The sequence below is a fragment of the Falco naumanni genome, chromosome 5, assembly GCF_017639655.2.
Source record: "Falco naumanni isolate bFalNau1 chromosome 5, bFalNau1.pat, whole genome shotgun sequence".
Classification (NCBI taxonomy): Eukaryota; Metazoa; Chordata; class Aves; order Falconiformes; family Falconidae; genus Falco; species Falco naumanni.
This window is the reverse complement of record NC_054058.1, coordinates 9,279,551-9,302,839: the sequence shown is the minus strand read 5'-3', so window position 1 is coordinate 9,302,839 and position 23,289 is coordinate 9,279,551. Positions and strand designations below refer to the sequence as shown.

At 43.2% G+C, this 23,289-nt stretch overlaps 1 protein-coding gene across 6 annotated transcripts; it reads left to right on the top strand.

Moving 5' to 3' along the window:
• The first annotated feature begins 543 nt into the window (after nucleotides 1–543).
• STYK1 (serine/threonine/tyrosine kinase 1) lies at nucleotides 544–21,885 on the top strand. Of its 6 annotated transcripts, XM_040596116.1 has the most exons (13): nucleotides 672–956; nucleotides 2,129–2,207; nucleotides 5,646–5,750; nucleotides 6,304–6,820; nucleotides 14,430–14,534; nucleotides 15,443–15,586; nucleotides 16,549–16,797; nucleotides 17,122–17,303; nucleotides 18,931–19,014; nucleotides 19,256–19,464; nucleotides 19,705–19,745; nucleotides 20,679–20,775; nucleotides 21,478–21,885. In XM_040596116.1, exons 5-13 carry the CDS (start codon nucleotides 14,468–14,470, stop codon nucleotides 21,680–21,682), a joined length of 1,278 nt encoding a protein of 425 aa, XP_040452050.1. In that variant the 5' UTR covers nucleotides 672–956; nucleotides 2,129–2,207; nucleotides 5,646–5,750; nucleotides 6,304–6,820; nucleotides 14,430–14,467; the 3' UTR covers nucleotides 21,683–21,885. The 6 variants fall into 6 exon arrangements, with proteins under 6 accessions (XP_040452047.1, XP_040452050.1, XP_040452049.1 ...); XM_040596113.1 differs by lacking the exon at nucleotides 672–956 and adding an exon at nucleotides 544–657 and having other exon boundaries at nucleotides 5,646–6,820; XM_040596115.1 differs by lacking the exon at nucleotides 5,646–5,750.
• Nucleotides 21,886–23,289: the final 1,404 nt, after the last annotated feature.

The window sequence follows — 23,289 nt, the reverse complement described above, 5'->3', positions numbered from 1 at the left end:
TTTCCTTTTCTGAAAACCAGAGGGTTGGGATGGAACTATGAAGGAGACGGAAGAGCTTCCCTGGAGTGACTATACCCATCACACCGCTGGCATAGCTTTTGTCAGTTGCTTTTTTAGATATGATTTCTCAGACTCGGTGGGTATCTGCTTTCCGGTTTTTATTGTCAATAGATGTGGAAGGCACGCAACGGTTTATAACGGCTTTACAGCGTTTTTAAAGCGATGACGAGCCTTAACAAGCCGCTGGGTGTTCATGGGTCTTGCCACACAGGTTTCCCAACTGTGTCCCGGCAAACCCTTTACCCCAGAGACCTGAAAAGCCCGAAGTCCTTGTTCTACCACAGGACTGAGGAGCGCCGCCGGCCGTCGCCCACCTGTGAGCAGCCCGCTCCCCCTGAGGCGACCCTCCGCCCGCCCCGCCGCCGCGGCCGGTGTGAGGCGGCCCCCCCGCGCCTCACCCTCCCCTTTCCCGCCGCCGCCCGGCGCTCCGCCCCGCCCCGCGCTCGAGGGGCGCCGCCAGCGCGTGGGGAGACAGGAGCGGGCGGGAACGGGACACCAAAAACCCGCCGTTCTTGCCCTCTCCGTCCTCTGCTGGCCGCTCGGCTGCCGAGCTCACGGACTCGATTAATTCTGTGTTTCACGAAAACAAGCACTTGGGTGAGCAGCTAGGCGGCCGACGGACAAGGGGAAAGGCACGGGTTCGCCCCCGGCGCCGCGGCAGGGAGGCGCGCCCCGGCTCTGGGCCCGGACTGTGGCACGGCGCCGTGTCCCGCCACCCGCCTCCTTCCGGCGCACCCGCAGCCAGCCCCGGGCCGCGGCCCGGCAGGCCCCTCAGCCGGCCTGGCCAGCCCCCCCCCCCGAGGCCTCTGGGGTAGGCCAGGCCTGCTGGGCAGCGCCTTGTCCCCTGCCTGCCGCGGTGCCGTAGTTGCCCTTCCCCGGAGGCTGGACAACAGGAGGTAACCCCCTTCCCCGCTTACGGCCCCGCAGGCTGTCCCCGCGGCCCCCCGGGCTGCATAGCCCTCTTACGGTAGCCCGCTGCGGGCCTCCCCTCACCCTCCTGGGCTGCCGCCCAAGTCAGGCCAGCTGCTGGCAGTTGACGCTGTGGCAGGACTGGTCACACCAGCTGGCCTGTCATTTCTGGAACTGTCCTGAAAGTAACTCAAAAGTTACAGGCTTGAGCCTGAAGTTTGAAAGTTGGGTGGTACCTCTGCTGCTGTTCTCTGGGGGTCCATCTCCCCGCCTGTGGGATGGAGGGAGACCTCAGGCCAGGGCCTGTACTGACTGGGCATGGGGCAGCAGTTTCAAACTAGAAGAGACTAGGTGTAGGTTAGATACAAGGAATACGTTATGATGAGGGTGGTGAGGCGCTGGAGCAGGTTGCCCCGAGAAGCTGTGGGTGCCCCATCCCTGGAAGTGTTCAAGGCCAGGTTGGATGGGGCTTTGAGCAACTTGGTCTAGTGGAAGGTGTCCCTGCCTGTGGCAGGGGGGTTGGACTAGGTCATCTTTGAAAGTCCCTTCCAACCCAAACTGTTCTGTGATACTAAGATTGTCCTTAAAAAAAAATAAAATAAATTGGGAGAAAGCGTTCCCAGCAGTAGGCAAAGAGTTTGCTGAAGACTGAGCAGCAAGACTCAAAGTTTGTCAAGTGTTTCTTCTCTGAATTGCTTGTGACTTAAATTGAGTCCCATTCCAGATCAACAGCCAAACCTTAAACAGTTTGGGTTGTCTCTTGTTCTCCTTTTACATCTGTACAAACACAAACTTAGTCCTATTTTTAAATGATCAGGTATATCCGTATTCTCATCATGTGTGAAGCTTACTCATCTCATGCTATCACCCCTCATTTCGCTGCCAAATAAGTAGCTGGTTTAAAGATGGCAATCCATCTTCAAAACATAGTGAAGTTTTTATTCACCAAAGTTAAATGAATGCTGCAGAATTTATCACAGAGCACTACACTGCTGAAGTTTTGCAGCAGTTCAAAAGTAGTCAAGCAAACATCCTTTGAGGTATATGTAAGTGAAGTTTGTATTTGGTGACACATCCTTGAACCACAGGATGCTAGAGGCTGGGGTAAGTATTAAGGAAAGTATCATTTTATGTTATTAACAGTCTTCCATTTCCTTAGGCACTCTCACTGCCAGCTGTCTGAGGTATAGTACTAGGCTGATGGATCCTTGGTTTGAGGTGGCACAGTCATTTCTTAGGTAATCCCAGCTCCTAAATTCTTTGCCTTTAAGCTGTCTCTCATGTGCTGCTTCCCTGCTGCCGTGTGTGTATGTCATGTGGTTAAAAGGCTGATTTTTGGTCTAGTGCTGTTGCTTTTTAATAGTGCTTCATTACTCTGTGAAAACCTGGGCAGCAAATATAATGTGTTTATGCAAGTGATTCCAACAGCTTAGTAGCCACCTTGCTACTGCATAGTAATAAATGTACTATAATCCCTTGGCAGCAGACTGGTAGACAGGAGCATGTTTTGTTTCTGTTTGAACATGCCCTAGTTTGTTTGTGATTCATCTCTACTATAATTAGGACATAGCAATGTGTTAGAGGGTGAATTACAGGTGTAAAAATTATATTATTAAATGGAATAGTTCTTAAATGCGTTTTCATTTAACAGTGTTACAGCTCTTGATGATACGTACTTTCTAGTTCTTCTGAGTTCTCTATGGGCATCTTTTCCAGGGGATAGCTGGCTCCTTTGCTGCTCCTGTGTGTGAATCCCTGCAATTTATTCCATTCTGAGACTGTCTGTTTAAGTCACTAGAGGTCTGTTCACCAGCTTCTAGGTTTTGTCAAGACGAGCTGTTGGGTTTCCACTGGAAAATGTAACAGTGTAAAAATGCGGTGGCAAAGAGCAGGAATTTAAGCAGGAAATTTATATATTAACTGAAAGAGAAAAGGTAAAAGTAATGGAAAAAATATGCATACATATTGTGCTCAGGAGGTTGGCTGCTGAGAACAAAAGCACTTAGGAACTAGACAGAGTGGAACTGAATGCGAGTGATACGTGCTGCACCTGATTTACAGTGTAAGAGTTCATCTCAGCCCTGGAGTTCTGGGAGAGACCTGGGTACTGATTTTGGCAACCCAGATTGCTTCTAATCAGGGAAGTTATTTCTTTCAAGAAGAGGAAGACAACAGAATTTAGCCCAAATGTATGGCATATAACTTTTGATGTTTGAGCAAGACATGTAAATCAGGAGCTAGGTCACCCTTTGTACCTGTGACATCAGTGTAGAGAGAGAGGATTTTAGTACTTAAATTGCTTTACAGAAGTTCTTACGACCTTGTATTAACTATACAGAGAACCTAGGGCACTATGACCTTCACTTTGTTTTTCAGCTGTGCTCAATGAATCCCAGCTTCTGGGCCTGCAAAATCTCCCAAAGAAATCAAAGGGGGAAACTGTACTGTAGCCTGCTTACAGCATCTAACCAACCTTCAGGATCTTTCCTGAGCATCTGGTTTGAGAAAGGAGTGATGACCAGACCAGTGATTGCATGAAACCGTGCAAATGAAATTTCGATTTAGACTTAAGAAAATAAGTTGGGAATGATAAGGTCTAATGTGGCAGGAAAGTGGGAAAAAACCCCTATCATTAGATGTGCTTAACCCTGCATAGAGGAAGTGCTAGCAAATTTCTGGACCTTTAACTGACTGAAGAAGGTTGATGCATAATCCTTCATTTCATTTCATTTTTGTAAGGAGAAGCTTTTTTGTTTGGTTGGGATTTTTTTACTTTATTTCTTTTTATATAATACTCCCTCTCCTAGCCTTTGTTAATTTGGAAATTTTAAATAACAAAAACTGCAGGGAAGAACTGAAAATCACATTAGAACTACCATTTTCAAGAAAAATCTAAGTATTAAATAGGCAAATAAATTGTTCTCAAGTCACAAGAACTGCCGCCTTGAGAAGCAAAGCTCATGAAGCAGAACAGACTTGGGATAAGGATGGGAATTTTTCTTTCACTTCTAGATCATCTGTTCTGATTCTTACTCTAGTCAGTGACGAATAGGTGGCTTGAAGAAACTAAAGAACCGGTACTGAGCCTTTCAGCCTCTGTGAGCTTAGGTTGACCAAAAGATCAGTCACAGTCTGCAGCTATAAGGCACAGTTTTAAATCTTACATTAGGATGTGAAAGTAAGTCAGAGACCTTACAGCCTCCAAATTACTGCAGGCAAAGTGAATACCACAGTGACATTTAAAAAGGGGATCCTTTCAGGTTCAGCTTGCTTTTTCTGGTCCAGCAGCAGTTACTCTGACGGAGTATGCTTACCTTCTGGAAACTGAACTGCAAAATTATACCTTCTGGAAACTGAGCTGCAAAATTCGCACCCTTGTTAACAGTCCTAGCACACAGGACAAAGACTGAAAGGTTGGTGGTTGAATTGCAGCTTAGTCCCAGAGATGCATCCTGAGGCTACTGAGCAACTGTGTGTGGTTTGGATGATTCCTGGGTGTGCTGTAGCTGTCTTGGAGATAAAGAGGATGTTTTTGTTAATAAGGCTGCTAGTCTATGTCTTTCAGTGTGCCTAATCATACTTGTTTAAGGAAAAAACAGGACAGAGGCAGTTAACAGGCAGTGTTTTCTTTGTGCATGTGCACACAATACAAAACACAGCAGGAAAAAATTGTTTTTCACAGGACAAAACGTGACAATAAATGACAGCTGTCCCTTAACTTAAACAGAGGGAGGGGCATGTGGGTCAGTGAGGAAGATTATATGGTCTGAGGCCTGAACTCTGAACCATTAAAATACCTTCTCCAACCAGTCAGACTGGGAGCACAGCAGAGCCATTCACTGGGGAAACGAAAAGCTGCAGCAGTTGCTGCTTTTGCATATGCATACTTTGAATATTAACCCTTTGCCGTGCCTACTCTTTCTTCTACAGTTTGGGGCTGTAGAAACTTGAAAGAGCAAAAGGAGGAATATTGCCAATTATCATATCTTTAAATAGGAATCTGAATAGGTTCCCCCAGGTGCTCTTGAGGGTGGTGCCTGTGGAAAGTAGCACATTTCAGTAAAAAAACCGTTTAAATGAGGAACCATCCTTCACATTTTAGCCACTTTTTAATGGAGAGTGGGGTATAGGACGGATCCTCTGCTCCTTCATGGAGAAAATACCGCTGAGGGTCAATGCAAGTTAGTACCAGAGTAAAAGGAAAGCTGAAACCAGAGTCTGAGCCTACACCCTGCAGCTGTTGTGATCTTTCTAACTCAAGAAAATTTTCAGTCTAAAAGTTGTCTCTTCTGGTGTCTCAGGGGATGAAAGTCCACATCACAGAGCTATTTCATTCATACTATTTTGCCCACTTGTGCTAGTCTCTATAGGGAGATCAAGGAATGAGGAAAACCACTTCTGTCTCTCACTATTTTGCACACACAGACAGTAAATGGCAGCTGAAAGAATAATCCCAGAGAGAAGTTTTGGATGTACTAGTGTACAAATATATAGATATGCATTCTCTCTTATGGCTAAATTAACTACTGTGTTTCAGTATCTAAAACTATTGCCTCTACTGCACTTAAAATTTTCCCACAACATAGTATATGCAGCACTGAGGTGTTAACCAGGAGTAGGTGAGTTTTGCTCAAACGGTTGGCAGAGATCATATCATCTTCTACATCTTCCCAAAGTCACGTGCGTGGTGGTGTCGACTGTGAAACCAACTTTGTCTCTCAACAATAGGTCTCATGTTGTTTCCTCTTGTAATGCAACTGCCTCTCACCTGTATGAAGTAGGTAAGAATAATCTTGTACAGACTCATATAACCAGGAGTCAGGAATGTGAAACTCTGTAACACATGATTTTTCAGTGACTGGGGGGGGGGGGGGGGGGGCAGGCCAACAGCTGGGACTTGTGTACACAGGTTGGGTGGGAAGAAGGTCCCCAGAACTAAAATGCTGAGGAGCTGAGGTGCAGTGAAGATTACACCACACAGCTATGGAGGACTGAGGGCACCAGCAGACCACAGCTGTCACCCCAAGGGCATCAAAGCAGAAAGAGGTCACAGGGCAAGTTCAGGAATATTATCTGGTCTGGTCGGGAAGCTCAGGATGGATTTTTGAAGGGGTTTTGTAAGTGAGGGTCATTGCCAGCGTGGTATGGGAGCTCCAGACTGGACTGGTGGCGTGAGAGGTCAGGGGAAAGCTGGTGGCAGGGCTGGAAAGTGCTGGCACAGATAACCCAAGCAGGAGAGATACAAATGAGTGAGCCAGAATATTAAAAAAGCCTGCATTGCTGTCTGTTGTAGCATGTTTTGGTATTACTAATCTTTTCTCTCTTCATTTGCAGATTGTCTTCCAGATAGAAAGCTTTTTCAGCGTCTGGAGTCATGGGGATTTTGTACAGTTTTTCTGTTCCAAGAACCCATTTTTTCTAAACATGAACCTGTAATCTGAAGTATATGATTTCTGTTTATTACATTACCCTAGCCCTCTTGATCTGTGTTTGCCTGCCTTTCAAATTACACTTCATGTCCCTGCCCGAGGACTCTTGCTGTCTTTGTCATCCACCGGCTGAGCAGCTGCTGCGCGGAACCCAGGCAGACCCGTTTTACAAGTGTGTGCCTACCTGTCAGCTCTCTGCTGGACGTACACTCAAGCGATCTCCCTGGGGAGACAGGTGAGAAGACATTGTGGAGTAAGGAGTTGAAGCTGGGCAGGTCTGGGGTAGGAAAATCAGTGAGGATTACAACCACACAGTGTAACCATCAGCGTTGCCAGGAGTGGCCTCAGACAGACTGGGAACTGGCAGCAGGCAAGCTTCAGGAAAAGACTACCGCAGGGCAAAGAGAAGTGGTGTAATTCAGGTAAGCGAGTGAAAACACTGCTGGAAGATTAGCTAAGATTAGCTAATAAGTATTTGTTTTTTTAAAAAAGAAAAATACTGTAAAGTCTATATGTCTGTGTATTTATGTATATACATATGTGCATGTACTTACTGCTTGTATTGAAATTACTTATAAATTTCTGTGATTATAATGGCATTGGGGTTTGAGGAAAAAACCCAAACTCCTGTACGCACAGGTTGCTTTAAATAACTTATAGACACATTGTAATCAGGAAGAAAATAACAAAGGAAATAAGTTTCGTATAAAATTAGTCTCAGTTCCCTGAAACAATGCAGGGCAGTGCTATGCATGTGTGTGTAAATATGTTCGGTGTTTGGGTAAGTAATACATGCCTGGGGCTGGATTCAGAACTAATTAGCATTTGACCTCCACCCCTGTTGCTTGATTGTAAGGAAGCTAACTAATCCAAAGTGGTGCAGATATCTAGATTTTTCTATGTGTTTACCTGCTTGCATGTATCTGTGTGTATGTGTGTGTGCATGAGCTACTGATTAGATTATAAACAAGATCTGTATTAAATGCACCAAAACCCCATGGAAAAGTTGGGAAATTGTGAAGCTAAACTTACGTACACAGCTTCAGCTCAGTTCCCTTGTGGCTGTGCATTTATTAAAGCAGATTCATGTTCCGTGTCTTAAACCATTAATGCAGCAATGTGATATCATGCAGTATTTTTATCACACAGTGTTTTTTACAAGAGCTACATGTATACAGGGTGCTTTGAAAGAATCCTTCATTCTTATGTCTTGTCACTGCTTGTTTTTTCATAGCTTTTCAGAATATCTGTATTGAGTTTGTGCTAGGTTTGATAAAGGCTTAGTGATAGCAGTCACCACCAAAATCAGAAGAGGCGGAATGGCTGGCATTTTAAAAAGTAGTGTGTGATTTTGATTACATAAAAAGAAGTCATAGGTAAGAATGTGCTGTTGTGTTTGGCCTCTAGATTTTTCATATTCCAAACAGCCTGCTCACAAAGGGCTTCAGGTTAATGTATTCCTCACCTTTTTTTTTCCCTTTTATTATTTCAACTTTTATTTGGCAGATTACCTGTGAGGGATTACTTTATGTGACCTTAGTTCAGGGCAAGTGTGATCAAGATAGATGTTATTTTTTCAAAAACTATAGTAGACCATGTCTGCATTAGAAAAAAATACTTTTGTCTTAATCACAATTCAGTTTCTGTACCATTTCACACTTCAGTACTCAGACTTCCTCATGCTGCACAAATAAATTAATTTTTGTGAGAGAATCTGAATTTAAGCGAAATTTAGCACCATAAGAACTTGCGTATCTCCACTGATATGGTGCCAGTTTGGACAAACATTGTTAGCATAAAAGCACAGCAGTGCAGAGTCCTCCTGATTCATATTTCTCAATGCGCTGGCATCTGCTGACTGCCTGTTTTTCTGCTCTCTTGAAAAGGAGCCAGGTTTGTCAGAAGTAGTTCACCTGCTCAGATAGCAGCATGGCTCCTTATTATTTGCTGTTTTCTCTATGGGCTAGCTCTTCAGAAGCAGTCAGCCCCATTTTCTTTCACTCCTTTAATATGCTTCAGTAGCAGCTAGCCTAGGTTTGATGTTCAGGTACTGCTTCTAATTTTGGACCAAGAGAAAATCTTGGGTCGATGTACATGATTTTTTGAAACACTTCATTTTCTAGCAGGGTGTTGCAGCTACCAGCTGTTGCAAAAGCGAGTTGAGAGTACCAAATCTTTCTAGCTGAGATATTATTACAGGCAGTACAGCAAGCCACAGTGTATTATCAGTAATCCTTGTTCAGGACAGAAGTGAGGTGGCTTTGGTATGTTATAACCTGGGTTGACCTGTCAGAATTTCCCATTCTACACAGCTGGAGATGCTGTTTGGTAACCCACAGGCACCTTGTAGTGAGAGATGAGATGACTCAGTGGGCCAGGGAAACTTTGCAAAGATATCATGATCTGCCAGGCCATTGGAAATAGTCACTAAGGTCTTCTGAAGGCAGAAGAGACAGGATATGTAGTCTAACAAATACATAGTTTTTTGCAGAAGTATGTTCTTACGTCACCAAGTTGTTAGGCTTGAAGCCTGTGGGATGTTTATTATTTGGTTTGGATGCTGCATTTACTAAAATGGTGGACATTACAGGGGAAGAAATCAGTTTCACTGTTCGCTTTTCCATGATGCTTTTCTTCTCCCTCTTCTCTCACATTCAATGTCCACAACTGCTTGGCTGTCCTGAGCCCACACATTGTGATTTCACTGCCATTATGGTTCCTGCAATTCCTTGGTATCCCCTCCCTTTCAACTGCACAGCCAAGGCAGTGCGTTTGTGCATAACGGTTGCCTGAGCCTTGAACGGTGGCCATGTTCAAAGGTCATATAAAAGAGGAGGAGAATAATAAAAGCAGTACAGAAATAGTGACTGGAAAAGCTGGAGAGTATGGTTCCGCCACTGTAAGAAATTAAATAGAAGGCATCATGGTTAAAGGATTTATTTTGTCTTTTATCAGTCAGGCAGTATGCTGGACTGAAGTAATTACTAAGCTGTTCTTTACATGCCTGTAGTCATAATGCAGTTGGTCCTTATAATTAGTGCATGAAAAACACCTGTAGGAATATTTTTATAATAAAGTTGTGTGCAGTTAATGCAGGCCAGGAAATCTGGAGAAATAACTACATTATTTCCGTATCAGCTTACAGCACAGTTTAAAAGGTCCAATGAAGATCCAGATGAATCTTAGCCTTTATTTTTATCATATTTAATGGACTTAATAAGCTGTTTCTTTACACAGAATAGCTAATCAGTACTCAAGGATTTACTCATTTGCTCTGATGATGGGAACTGATGTTAGTTCCCAAGTCAAACGTATTCATTGGCAAAACTGTGTATTTACCGTGAATATGTACAGCATCTTATTTTCCTGAACATGGCAGGAGCAAGCAGCAGGCAGTTTCTGTGTGTGCAGTTCTTTCTTAAGCTGTCTGTTCCCATATATTCATTGCATGGACATGTAAGACTTTATATTTCTTTTTCTTTCCATTCTTCACCACAATGTTTGTCACTCAGGCTTCCTGACTTTTACATCCTGGCACTTTAAATAGCATAAATTGAGCCTGATGAGAAGTTTTAAGTCCATAAAAAGCAAGAGAGGATTGGTTATTTTAGGGCAGATCACTTTCCCAATCCAGTTTACCACATTTGCCATGTGAATGCTTGTGCTAGTGCTAAGGGATCAGTATACATGTGGGAATGGATCACAGGGAACTGGAAAAATCATAGTAGGGCTTATGCTGTCACATAGTGCCTGTGGATTTGTGCTGACACAGGGAATGGTTTCACAATACAGTTTAGACGAGTTAGCTGTTCACCACCCTGGGTGGCAGGAAATCCGTTTTCCCTGTTCCTGGTTCTGGATGTGTCCTCCTGGCACTTCCTCGAGCCTGCGCTGGCACTTGTTGAATTGCTTGGTGAACTAATGCCGCTCACTAAAACGGCAGGAAATCACTATAGGAAAAGAACAGTGATTTTTTCCTGCTAGGTTAGTGGTTTGAATCAGTTTACTGTGTGATCAACTGCACAGCAGGGAGCAAAACAAGGATTGGGAAGAGAGCAGAGAGAAAACAGTCCCTTTTTTGGCATTGGTGCCAAATCAGCTGCATTTGCAAAACCATATTCACATTCATCATTGAGGCATCCTGAACTGGTTAAAGCAGCCCCCACAACTGCCATATTTTAGCTGCTTATTCCTGTCACTGTGTTGCCCTCTGTGCTTTGTATAAATTGCCAGGGCAGCAGAACAGCTTGGCAAACAAACATGGCTGAAAACAAAACACCTTCTCCCCCAGTGTTCGTGCTGTTGGCAAGCATGCACAGAGAACCGTTATCAGCATAGGGCAGATATGGGGCTAATTAACCTGGCACTGTCATCAGGCTGTGAAACTGCTGCGCCATGCACAGTTCACCAAATAGTCTGCTGGTAGCAGGCTGTAAATGCTGTTGAGTGTAGGTTAGCTTCTGCTAAGGTTTTGCCTTGCACCTCATTGTGTAAGGGCAGCCACTTCTGCTATTTCCAGATATCATGGTCTTCGTTGTATATTTAGCTTGGACATGGGGCTTTGGATTCAGGTATTTGCCAAAGAAAGGCCTGACTGCTGTTGTTGTTGCAAACTGCTTGGAACTGTGTACTATCTGAACGTTGTTGGTAATAATTCATTGAGCATTGTCCTCTAGGCCAGTGTATCTGCGTTGATCCACATTCATTTCCCCCTGCCCCAGCAAAACCTCCCATGTCTCCAATTCTGTCTAGTGGAAACCTTGTTCCCTCCAGAGCTCTGATCAGTGGAACAAATACCTTTTCAGTGAAACTCATTTACAAAGACCTTTACAGCCTCTTGTTGCTCCCATTTAGTCCATTGTTTTGGGAAGCTTTGTTTTAGAAAAGTTCATTGGCTTTCTGGTCACTGTCATCAAAGGGAAGGTGTCTTTCAGGAAGGCTTTGAAGTCTGAAACTGAGCAGGAACATATCAGCCTTGGCATTCTGAAGGAAGAGTGGCCTAGTACTGTGGTCATTACCTATTGTCTTTGATTTTTGTATTGCCCTGCCAACTAGTTTACTTAAATAAGGTGTTAAGTCACATTGATGTGCTGCACAGTAGATGAAAAAAAGATGCATGTCTAAGAGAAAAAGGAAAGTTCCAGGTTTTGTGTAAACAATGAAAACAATGAGTTTCAACTGAATGAGGAAAAGATCAGAATAATCTGAATAATTAGACAGGCACAGGCAAGAAGAGCAGACTGTTGAAGCAAATATGTTTTTGAAAGTAAACAATAAAGAGAAATTAATTTCAGTGAGTGGACTTCAGTGTATGTAAAAGTGTAATGAAAAACCAGTGGAATAACTAAGCTAACATTTACTTGCGATTGCACAAATTATCTAATGCAAATTCTAAATGGAAGTAATGCAGGATATGTTCTGTGCTCATGATCTGGTCTTGGTACAACAAAACACCCAGACAAGGAAAATCAGAATGCTGGTGAGGTACAGGTTTTGAACCTCTTAAGGTTATTTTTGTTCCCCTTATCCTATCTTGGTACTGGTAAACTGTCTTCATATAATAAAACAAGTGGCTGAGCACTGCCAGTATGCTTTCTGCTGTGTGGTGAGTATGCATCTGTACATTGAAGGTGTTAGTTCTACATAACCTCCATATGTTCCCTACTGTTACACTGCCAAAAATATATATTAAAGGTAATAACATGAGATCTGTGGATTTCTGAGTTACCACTCTTCTTGTGAGGGTGGAAATGTAGGAACTGCAACAATGTTACTGTTAGACAAGTAAGCTCCAGAAAGAGCTAAGTCATTTGGTCCGGGCCTGGAAAGTAGCACTTCAGAATTACCTTATTAAGTGCAACTTCTTTTCCTGCTTCCTAAGTTTTGCAAGAGGATAAACACATAGAGTGTAAATTGACTTGTCTGATCCAACTTTTCCAGTGGTAGCACCTGTGCAACTCCATAAACAGCAGCAACAAATGACACTGCCAGTGTTTTTGTTTCTGGATCCCATAATTTTGCCCCGAGTATGGTTAGAAAACATGGGTGCCACCCACCAGCATCACTGATGGGAGGTGCGTGAGGGAGTAGGTAGGAATCTTTTTTTACGGACGGGGGACCAGTGTAGACACGGTTGCTGTGTCAAAGCTTTTTCCATGGATCTTTGTGACAGTAAAGTATGTTTCTGTGTAAGTACGAGTTGGTATGCATGTGCTTACATGTGCCTGTGCATGCACATGGTTTAAATGTATGTGTGTATTTCTAGTGAGCAGCTGTACAAAGCAAAGCCATTAGCTAGTATTAAGGTGGAGCTTGGACTGTTTATAACTCGGATTATACAACGTGATTGCTGGCTAATGATCCTAAAGTCTGTTTTCCTGCGATTCTGTCATGTTTGTTCGTATGTGTCTTTCATACCTGTGTGTATCTGAGAGTGAAAGAAGTTAGGACTGATCCTTTTACGGTGATACCTGTGTATTTGTGTGTAAGTCCGTGTATGTTACAGCCAAGGTGGGTTGACTTAGTGTGCTTGCTTTCAGAGTGCACCTGAAAAGCCTGGTGTTATTACTGTTATTGTTCCTTTGACTGGATTCATGTTGTAGCCACACCCTGAAACCAGGTGAATTTACTAGCATATTAAGAATCAAAGGAAATAAAAAATGAAACAGACCTTTTGTGATACCTGAAAGTGCAGATATATTCCATTTTCCTCTTTCTGCTTTCTCTGTTGTGCAACTGGTAAAGCATAATTTCACCTCTTAATTTTAAGCATGAGTACAAACTCTGTTTAATGTTTCATGCATCACCAACTTCTGTAAAACCATATTAATATCAGTAAGAATGCCATATTATTAACATTTGCCATTGTGGTTAATTGCCTTGAAATTCATAGCTGAAAATAAAGTAAGTACTTAGAGGATAAGAGTCCCAATGCCTATAAAATGTTCTAGATAACACTGTGAAGCTGTTGAGTCTTAAATTTTTGGCAATGTGTGAAAGAAACAGCGGCTAAATGTACATGCCTTGCCTTTCTGTCAGCCATCACTGTTCGGCACATTGATTTTAGTAATTTAGAAATAGTAATCCTGGGCCTCTGCTGGTGTAAAGCAATGCAGCACCACAGAGCCTATTCCTGTTTTATAACTTCAGTCCTCAGTAAGGATAGTATACTTAGTGTAGCAGTGGGGCATTTTCTAAAATGCTGATGTGTTCTCCCCCTGTAATGTATAACAGCTGGAATTCTACATCAGGGATGTGTTTTGGGAGGCCTGCCGCTCATCTGCAGTCCTGCACACACTGGTGAATCTAGCCCTGTCTGAGCAGGGTTGAACACGTGACAAATGCACTTACACAACCAGAAGGTTTTGTAGGTGTATGATTGCACATGCCAAGGGATTAGTGATAGCTGAAATTACAGCTGGAAAGGTACATGCTTGCACAGACTCTGGGTTTTCAACTACAAATGCAGAAGAATTCCAGACATTGTATTTCAGATTAGTTACAGACCTGTAAGTGTTAAGGTACCAGAGAGCCCTGATGACAAGACTTTATTTCTCCTTGTCTTTGTGAAGCAGTAGTATGAGTTGTGGCTGGGGCTGTGGGCAAGAATGACAGACAAGTTTTATACGCGTGCTGCTGATCTGTTAATTTCTTATGGACATATGTTATAGAAGGTAAAAGGCTGAGCCATTCTGGCATCTAAGTGTGTTAGCGAGAAGTATTGGCTATTCTTTAAATACAATTAAGTTCATGACTATGAATTTTTGTGCATATACCAGCTTGTAGGCCTAAGGGTACCTGTTTGCTTGTGAAGCACTGCAGAACAATCTTAATCTTAAATTCTCTCTGGTCATGCAGTCTACCATTCATAGGATTTGATAGTGGATGTCCTCCATCATTCTCTAAACATCAAAGTCCCAGTGCTGCTTCATCACACAGCCACTGATCGTAAGGGGTAGAAAGCTCGCTTGTTGTTCCATAAATCATCCTTTCTCCTAATAAATTCCATTAATATTCTTTGTGTCTGTGCAGAAGACAGAGGTTGGAGACCCACTTGCTTGTAATTGAACATGGCAGGGGATGTAAAAAGATTCACACGCATGCTACTGGAATGCAACAGCAATGACAAGCTGTGTGGTAAGATTCACAGATTCCTTTAAGTAATAAGCTTTCACATGCTGAGCAGGAAGTCCAGCTTTACTAAAAAGTGGGCCAAGCCCTTTCCCCTCCTCCACCTGCATCCCAGCCCACACAGAAGGATTTGACTGAGCTTTCCCTGCGTTGTGTCTCGGGGGAGAAATTTTTAAGGGGATGCAGCCTTTGTGGTGGGATTCATCTCACATAATTTTAGTCATTTTAGAGTATTTCTGCTTTGAATGAGACATCATATAGTCATTAAAGATTCCCTGCAGCTTCCCTAAGGACCAGTCTTGTGAGATTTTGATTTCATGACTTTCTGTCATCTTCGGGAACTGAAACGTGGTCTTGGCCTACCCAAACATAGCACTACTTCCAAATCTGGGGACATAAGAGAGTTAGTTACCTGCAACATCCTTGTTAATTGCAATGTCTTCTGGTCAAGTTCCAAACCAGGTGACCACGCCCTGTTCTCTTTAAAATGCTCCATGTAATTTTAATAGAAGGAGCTGAAGCTGTAATTGCATGTGTATTTGTGATGGCATAGCAATATCCAGCCCTCCCCAGCTCCCTGCTGTCCCTCTGCCAGGGCCAGTTCTGTTTCACTGGTGGATGGTACTTGCACATGGCTACAATTCCTAGTGTCTGTGTTAAGGCATCTGAATAAGTGACCTTAGGTTTCAGAGTCCCAGTGATTTCAAGTAGTTTAGATACTCAGCACCTTTGAAAAATAGAGTGGCAGCACTGACAGTGTTCAGTTGCTATTCCAAGGAGTGGAGGATAGATACACATGTTTTTGGGGTTGAAAGTTACTGAAATGGGTTATTACTACTTTGTTATACAGAAACAATGTGCATGAGGCAGTGCTGTGTCTTCCTTGGTTTCATATTTTGTTTTTCTGCTGACAGTTCTGCGTGAATATCAGACTGAAGTGATTGTTGTTCCAGTTCTCCTTGTGGGTTTTTTTGTCATCGTGCTAACTGTGATCCTTTGGCTCCACTGTCGAGGCTTGCGAGCAAAGCAGGAGCAATCATCATCGTCTGGACACCAAGGTAAAAAAATATTTTTCAACCAGAGAAAAGTGTGTTAGTTTCAGTAGCCAGAACAATTCCATTTCCCTGTTGCTTGAGCAATGCTATTGTTAGACAGTAGCATTTATGAAGAGCCAGAGTGGTATTCAGCAATCCAGTCAGTTAGAAAAACTGGGAACCACTTGCAGTAGTAGTACTGAAAGCTGTAGTATAGATGGATCTCAGAAAGCCTAAAGCAACGTACCATATATGCTGTTTAACATAGTGTGGTAACGTTGCTTGAGAGCTGCAGAGTGTGTTTATGTAACAGCCTTTTAGAGGCTTCTGTAAGGAGAGTTTCACCGGAGTAATTATGAATGACAGTCATTTTGATGTAGATCACACCTGTTAATCCATTTTCTATACTGTCTTTTAAGAAATTTAATTTTAAGCTGCTGTCTCCCACTTCCTATGGAGACAACAGGAAATAGAGCAGGGACTGGTGAGGGGGTAGGGAAAGGTTTGTTGGTGCCGCAGATACATGTTGCTGTGTGGAAATGAAAATCCAGTTCTGAGCTGATTTTAGTTTTGCAGAGGAAAAGGTCTCTTCAGCGTATATTAAGGGAAATAATTGAGAACAAAGATAAGGCCTTTGTGGGAACACCCTGTTGCTTTCATAACAACCAGTAGCTGGTAATAAAATGGTCATTGTTTCAGCACATGGGAATCAAGTACAAATGTGTCTTAACTAGAAAGTTTACATAGTTTAATACAGTAGAGATTTCTAGACTCATTCTGCCTTTTCATCCAATTGAGGGGGAGATAAGCTCCTTCTCCTCTTCAAGGAGCAGGTTAAGTAAGATACAATAGCAATTCCTTACTTTATTCTGATTTCCAAACCAGTATGGAACAAAAATGAAAGAGGATAGGATGATGGGCATTGCCATCTACTGCAAGAGTTCAGCTGTCTGTTTTTACGCATCATGTGTATTTGCTTATGTCAGTGAATGACAAGAATCATGAGGAATCCAGCTCAACAGAGAACCATTACATCCAGCTGACTGAGACATCTGTGGAGGGCCTGCTAAATTCTGCATCCTTGACTCTGAAAGAACTGGAGATACCACGAGAGAAACTCTTACCAGGCACCTTGCAGCTGATAAAGCGTGGCTGCTATGGGAGTATCTACAGGGCACAACTGGAAACTGGGAGCCCTGGGAAGACTAGGACTGTAGTCTTGAAAGCCTTAGAAGGTAAGGCCCATGGTCAGGATCCACTTCGGTACAGATCTCTGTATCAAAGACATGATGCTGGGCAGAACTTTGCAGTCATTACTGGACAAGAACAAGCTGTGTTCAGTATTATATTAGCTAGTCAGAGTGGTGTTTGGTGGGAGTGTCTTGGTAGGACTAAAGAAGATTGTTCATGTTGATTTTAAGCTGCTCACCCTGTTCTTTGCAGCATCCATTTTGTGTGTGTGTTTTGTTGTTTTGAGGGTTTTTTCAGGGGGCGGGGTGGATGGAGTGCAGGTTTTTTTGTTTGTTTGTTTTTTTGGGTTTTTTTTTTTGTTCTTTCAGAGCTGGCTAGTCCCCAGAAAGTAAAGGATTTCCTGGGAAGGATTAAATTCCATCAAAATCTTGGCCATCATGAGAACCTCGTTGAATTGGTTGGATGCTGTGTCAACCAGCTCCCACTTTATATGATCATGGAGGATGTGTCTCTTGGTGACCTGTTGACATTTCTATGGACGTGTCGGAAGGTGAGTCAAAAGAAGTGATAATAAAATATCTTCTTAAATTCCTTAGGTACATACCTATGCATAAGTCATAGATTATTCTTTTCATCTCTCCATGCATCCCTGTTTATCATTCTAATCTATTTCCATCCCCCAAAGAAGTTCTGCATGTTTAAACTGGAATAGAATTAGTGGATATCTCAATTGATATGATACAATTTGGAGAAGCTGACATACTTTTGTAAGCTAAGTACTACTTTGCAAACAGCTGGAGTTCTTGAAGGGTGTAGCTGGAATAAAAGTGACAGTTGCTACAATTAAGCTGAATTTCTAAAATTTTTAAAATAATGTCTCACTCCAGATGCTTTTAAGAAAGGAAAGCAGTAACAACACCAGGGAGAAGGTCATTGAATGATAACTAATTGATTAAAAGACAGGAAACAGGGCATAAGAGTGAAAGGTTGATACTAGGACCTTGTGCTGTTCTTTGCATGTATCAATAACCTAGAAAATGGGATGACTGTGGTGATGATGGCTGCCAGTGATTCCAGCCAGTAAATGCAAGGGCTGACCCTGAGGAATTGCAGAAGGATCTTCTAAGATTGAGAGACTGGCCAATAAAAAGAATAGATGAAATTCAGCACAGTTAAAAATGAAATGATACACATGTAGAAAAGCCATGTTAGCTTCACATATGTAATGATGGCCTCATATCTGGCCATTGTTGATGAGGAGTCATGGGTCTGACTGAAAATACACAGTCCGATGAAAAATGTTAGCTTCAAATATTAGGCATTAGTAAGAATGACATAGAAACAGAACTCTGCCGTGTCACTATATAAATCCATGATTCTCCTACACCTGGAACACTAAATACAGAGAGATTGCTTGCTGTCTTGTCCAGCAGAAGGTTGAGGTGATAGCAAAAAGAGCTCTAGTAAGTGTAGTGTTCAAAACAAACAAATGGAAGTGGCTCTTCATGAAGTGGGGAGATGACTAATGGAATTCCTTGCCACTGACTGCTTCAGGTACTGAAACTTTACATGAGTACAAAACAAGAATGAATACATTCATGGGACATAACCGTTCAAAGGTTACTGAACATTTGGAAACCATAACCATCTCAGGAAGTCCTTAAATTGAAAATAATTTGGGTCTGGAAAACAACACAGGAAAAGCATTCTGTGCTTACCTTATTCTTTCTGTCATCTGGGCATCTAGCTAGAGTTGCTGTTACAGGCAGGGAAGTAAGAGAGATGAACGGTTAGTCTCATACCAGATAACAATTTGTATGTTGTAAACGTGCTTTTCTACTCATCATTCTGATTTATAATGTATCTTTCATTCACCTGTATGGATTGTCATTCTGAGCTGTCATTCTGCCCATTTCTAACCTGTTAATCTCTTCTCCACCCTTCAATTTACCCACCAGTTGTCTCTAGTGTATTTGTCTTACCTGGCCCACCATACATCCGTCAACATCACCCATCTGTGTACCCTTATATTTCAGTCGTTTTATGACCAATTGTAATCTTATGCTGGGGGAGCTGAGATTAGATAGTACTCATTTTATTAGATTAGAAAAAACCATTCCCCAGTACCTTACAGCTATGGCATTTGTTTCAACCAAGATCTGCTCTTTTGTCTCTAGGATGTAGTGACAATGGACGGTATCCCCTGTGACCTTACTGAGAGGCAAGTGTACGAAGTTGGACAGCAGGTTGCGGCAGCTCTGGTAAATCTGCTCACATTTGCTGCATTTTTTTCTTCTTGCTTGATTGCAACACAAGTCTGCTTGGTGGCCTAAGCGCTGAGGATGTGCTTTGTTAAAACTGAGCCAAATATGTTTGCATTATTTTGGTGAGCATACACCTGTATTCCACAGTGTGGAAGACAGGCATAAACTAACTGAATATTTGTATCAATTAAAATTCCTTTTAAAATGATCATGGTCTCTTTCTTTTCCAACTTTCCAGGCCTACCTTGAACAGAAGAAGTTGTTCCATGGTGACGTTGCTGCCAGGAATGTCCTCCTTCATCACAACTTCACTGCTAAGCTCTGCAGTTTGGGTCTAGCCTATGAAGCTCACACATATGGTGCCAACTCAGTCACACAGATTGTGCCAGTCAAGTGGCAGGCACCAGAGCGGCTCCTGAAGAAACCCCTCAGTATCAAGGCAGACATGTATGATTTAATTTTTGGACTTGAAGTTCCGTCTGTCTTCCAGGCCTATCTCTTTCACTCCTTTATGTATCATTTCATGTCCTGAAGTTCACAGTAAGGCATATCTAGTCTCAGCGGAATGCTCCACTTCATAGCTCATACTTCTCATTTCTGCAGGTCATGCCTCGTTTTTTGTATGTATTTCAGATAGATAGATGGGTAGAATAGAAACAACATTGATTTTTTTTTCTTTTCTTGCAGATGGTCTTTTGGAATTCTACTGTATGAAATGATTACATTAGGTAAGAAGATTTAAATATAATAAAAAAAATATGTGAGGAAGCAGCAAATTAACAAGACCTAAAATCTCAAATTTTAGAATGTAAAATTGGGCTGTTTAAATAAGCATCCTGTCTTTCCTAACTTGCAAAGTTGTGACAATTCCTTTTAGACTTTCTGTCAGTGTGAATTGCAGTAGTCATGGTTTAACCCCAGCCAGAAACTGAGTACCATGTGGCTGCTTGGTAACTCCTCGCCTCCCCCGAAGGATGGGGAGGAGAATTGAATGGAAAACTCAGGGGCTGAGATAAGAACAATTTAATAATTGAAATAAGATAGGATAAAAAATACCCAAAACAACAATAATAATGATAACAATAGCAATGACAATAATAATAACTACAACAGTAGTTATAATGGAAAGGAGGGAGAAGGGGAGAGGAATAAAATCCAAAGGGAAGGGAGAAAAAAACCAATTGATGCACAATGCAGTTGCTTACCACCTGATGACTGATGCCCAGCCAGCCCCCAAGAAGTGATCAACAGGCCCCGGCCAGCTCCCCCTGGTTTATGCACTGAGTACGATATCCTGTGCTATGGAATGCCCCTTTGGTGAGTTCAGGGCAGCTGTGCTGGCTGTGTCCCCTCACAGTTTCCCGTGCCCCTCCAGCCTGCTCGCTGTCAAGGCCTGAGAAACTGAAAAGTCCTAGACTTACTATAAACATTACTTAGCAACAACTGAAAACATCAGTGTGCTATCAACATTGTTCTCACACTGAATCCAAGACACAGCACTGCATCATCAGCTGCTAAGAAGAAACTTAACTCTATCCCAGCTGAAACCAGGACAGAAAACAATGGATTTTGGTAGGGAATGAAGACATTCTTACACAGAAACTGCTATCTGCAGCCGTTACCTTATATTTTTTCTACTGTTACTCCTTTTGCCCTTCCAGGTGCTCCACCATATCCTGAAGTGCCACCTTCTGACATTTTATCATACCTGCAGAGGCAGAACGTTATGAGGCAGCCATCAAGCTGCCAGAAAGCCATGTAAGACTTTTGCTTTATGGACAATTGGAACTTGAGATCTTGCAGAGCCAAATGGACGTGGGACATAGAAAACTAGATCTTACAGGAAGTCTCTTAAGCCTAGATTATACAAAACAGTAACCTGTTAGCTGTGGAGACTTGTTCTCACATATCTGCCGCATCTCCTCACTGGATTCTGCTGCATGAAACCTTGAATGCCACAACCTTTCTTTCCCGCTTTTGGAAACAGCTTTTTCTCTGTTTCCTTTTCTGCCCTTGCATTTTGTTGCTCCGCTGCTTCCCTGCAAGAGGCAGGAATATTCTGGAGTAACCTTTATCTTCTAAGTTGCAGGATTCTCCCCGAAATACACAAAGCATTCACGGGGAAGATGTAAGGCGTTATATGCCCTTTTGTGAAGACGTAATTTCTTTTAATATTCAGAGGCTTCTTCCACATGCTGTTTCAGAAGGGAATACCAAATAATCTTTTTCCCGTTTCCCATACTCGCTCACAGTTGACATCCTGGCAAACAAGTGCATGCCTTTGTCCCCACACATTATTATGTGGTTGCAAATTTCAAAGGGCCATTGAAAGAACTTTATATGAAGCAGAAAAAGAGGAGGTCTCTAGACGTCTTAAATATGAGATGACTTGACTGTAGTAAAACTTTGCTTGTTTGGGGCTTCTCGTTCTCAGTGCTTTACTACTTCTCCATCTTACAGGTACAACATCATGAAGTCCTGCTGGCAGTGGAATGCAACCAAACGGCCTTCTCCAGCAGACCTGATCTGGTCCCTACAAACAGCTATAAAGACCAGCAATGGCTGTGCAGTACTGCAGGTGCCTGAGCTAGTGGTGCCTGAACTGTATGCTGATGTTGCTGGTGTTGATGTGTACAGTCTAGTGAGGGAATACACTATACTCTGAAGGACCCTTTCACATATTGGTAAATGAGAAGTCTCCAAGTTTGCCCTTCCCTAGATGCTTTGCAAGTTCAGAATGAGGTGTATATGTTGGGAGGGATCCCTTTGTTTTCCAAACACGTTATATATATATCAGATCTCTCCTCCATGCCAGAAACAGCAAACTATTATCATCATTATTATTATTAAATCAACCTGTTGATGTAATTCTGCCATTGGTCATTTGGAAGCAAAGTGGATTTAGGAAGCTGTAGAAAATGTCATGAGAAGCTTGAGTTAAAGGAATGTGTTGGGTTTGCATGGCAAAGTTTTGGTAGCTGGGGGGCTACAGGGGTGGCTTCTGTGAGAAGATGTGGAAAGCTCCCCTCATGTCCAATAGAACCAGTGCCAGCCAGCTCCAAGATGGACCTGCCACTGGCCAAAGCTGAGCCCATCAGCAACAGTGGTAGCACCTCTGTGGTAACATATTTAAGAAATGGTAAGAAATACTGCACAACAGCAGCCAGAAGAGAGACATGAGAGTATGTGAGAGAAACAGCCCTGCAGACACCCAGGTCAGTGAAGAAGGAGGGGTTGGAGGTGCTGCAGGTGCTGGAGCAGTGATTCCTCAGCAGCCCATGGTGAAGCCCATGGTGAAGCCCACGGTGAGGCAGGCTGTGCCCCTGCAACCCATGGAAGTTAATGATGGAGCAGGTATCCACCTGCAGCCCCTGGAGGACTTCATGATGGAGCAGGGGGATATGGCCAAAGGAAGCTGTGACCCTGTGGGAAGCCCTGGGCCAAGAGGGCTCCTGGCAGGACCTGTGGCCCCATGGAGAGAGAGAAGCCCAGGCTGGAGCAGGTTTGCTGACAGGACTTGTGACCCCATGGGGACTCGTGCTGGAGCAGTCTGCTGCTGAAGGACTGCACACTGTGGAAAGGACCCATGCTAAAGCAGTTTGTGAAGAACTGCAGCCTGTGGGAAGAAGCCACTTTGGACAAGTTTGTGGAGGCCACACTGGAGCAGGGGAAGAGTGTGAGGAGGAAGGAGCAGCAGAACTAATGCGATGAACTGACTGTAACCCCCGTTCCCCATCCCTCTGTGCTGCTGGAGTGGAGGAGGCAGAGAAAGTAGAGAGTGAAGCTGTGCCTGGGAAGAAGGTAGCGGTGGGGGGAAGGTGGTGTAAGGTTTGTGTTTATATCTCATTATCCCACTCTGATTTTGGTTGGTGATCGGTTACTTTCCCCAAGTTGAGTCTGTTTTGCTGTGACGGTAATTGCAGAGTGCTCCCCCTCTCCCTATCCCGACCCACGAGCCTTTTGTCATATTTTCTCTCCCCTGTCCAGTTGGGGAGGAGGAGTCATAGAGTGGCTGGGTGGGCACCTGACATCCTGCTAGGGTCAGCCCAACACAAGGAGGTTTCTGGAAGTCTCTCCCCATCCTTTCTGTTCCAAGAAATTGTATCAGTTGGGTATTCAAAGGAGGAGACGACCTTGGGAATATGCTGTGCGGCACAGCCCTATAGGAAAAAGTGTACGGAGTAGGTAATACAAATGGATAGTTTTCTGTCCGTTCACTAAGGTCCTGTTCAAGACAGTTGTGTTCTTGTCTTTTAAGTGTTCAATAAATAC

Coding starts and splice junctions, on each gene's coding strand:
- STYK1 (XM_040596113.1), top strand. CDS start 14,468: ATGGCAGGGGATGTAAAAAGATTCACACGCATGCTACTGGAATGCAAC. Junction 17,304..18,930: donor TTCTATGGACGTGTCGGAAG/GTGAGTCAAAAG, acceptor TTTTGTCTCTAG/GATGTAGTGACAATGGACGG. Junction 19,746..20,678: donor GTATGAAATGATTACATTAG/GTAAGAAGATTT, acceptor TTGCCCTTCCAG/GTGCTCCACCATATCCTGAA.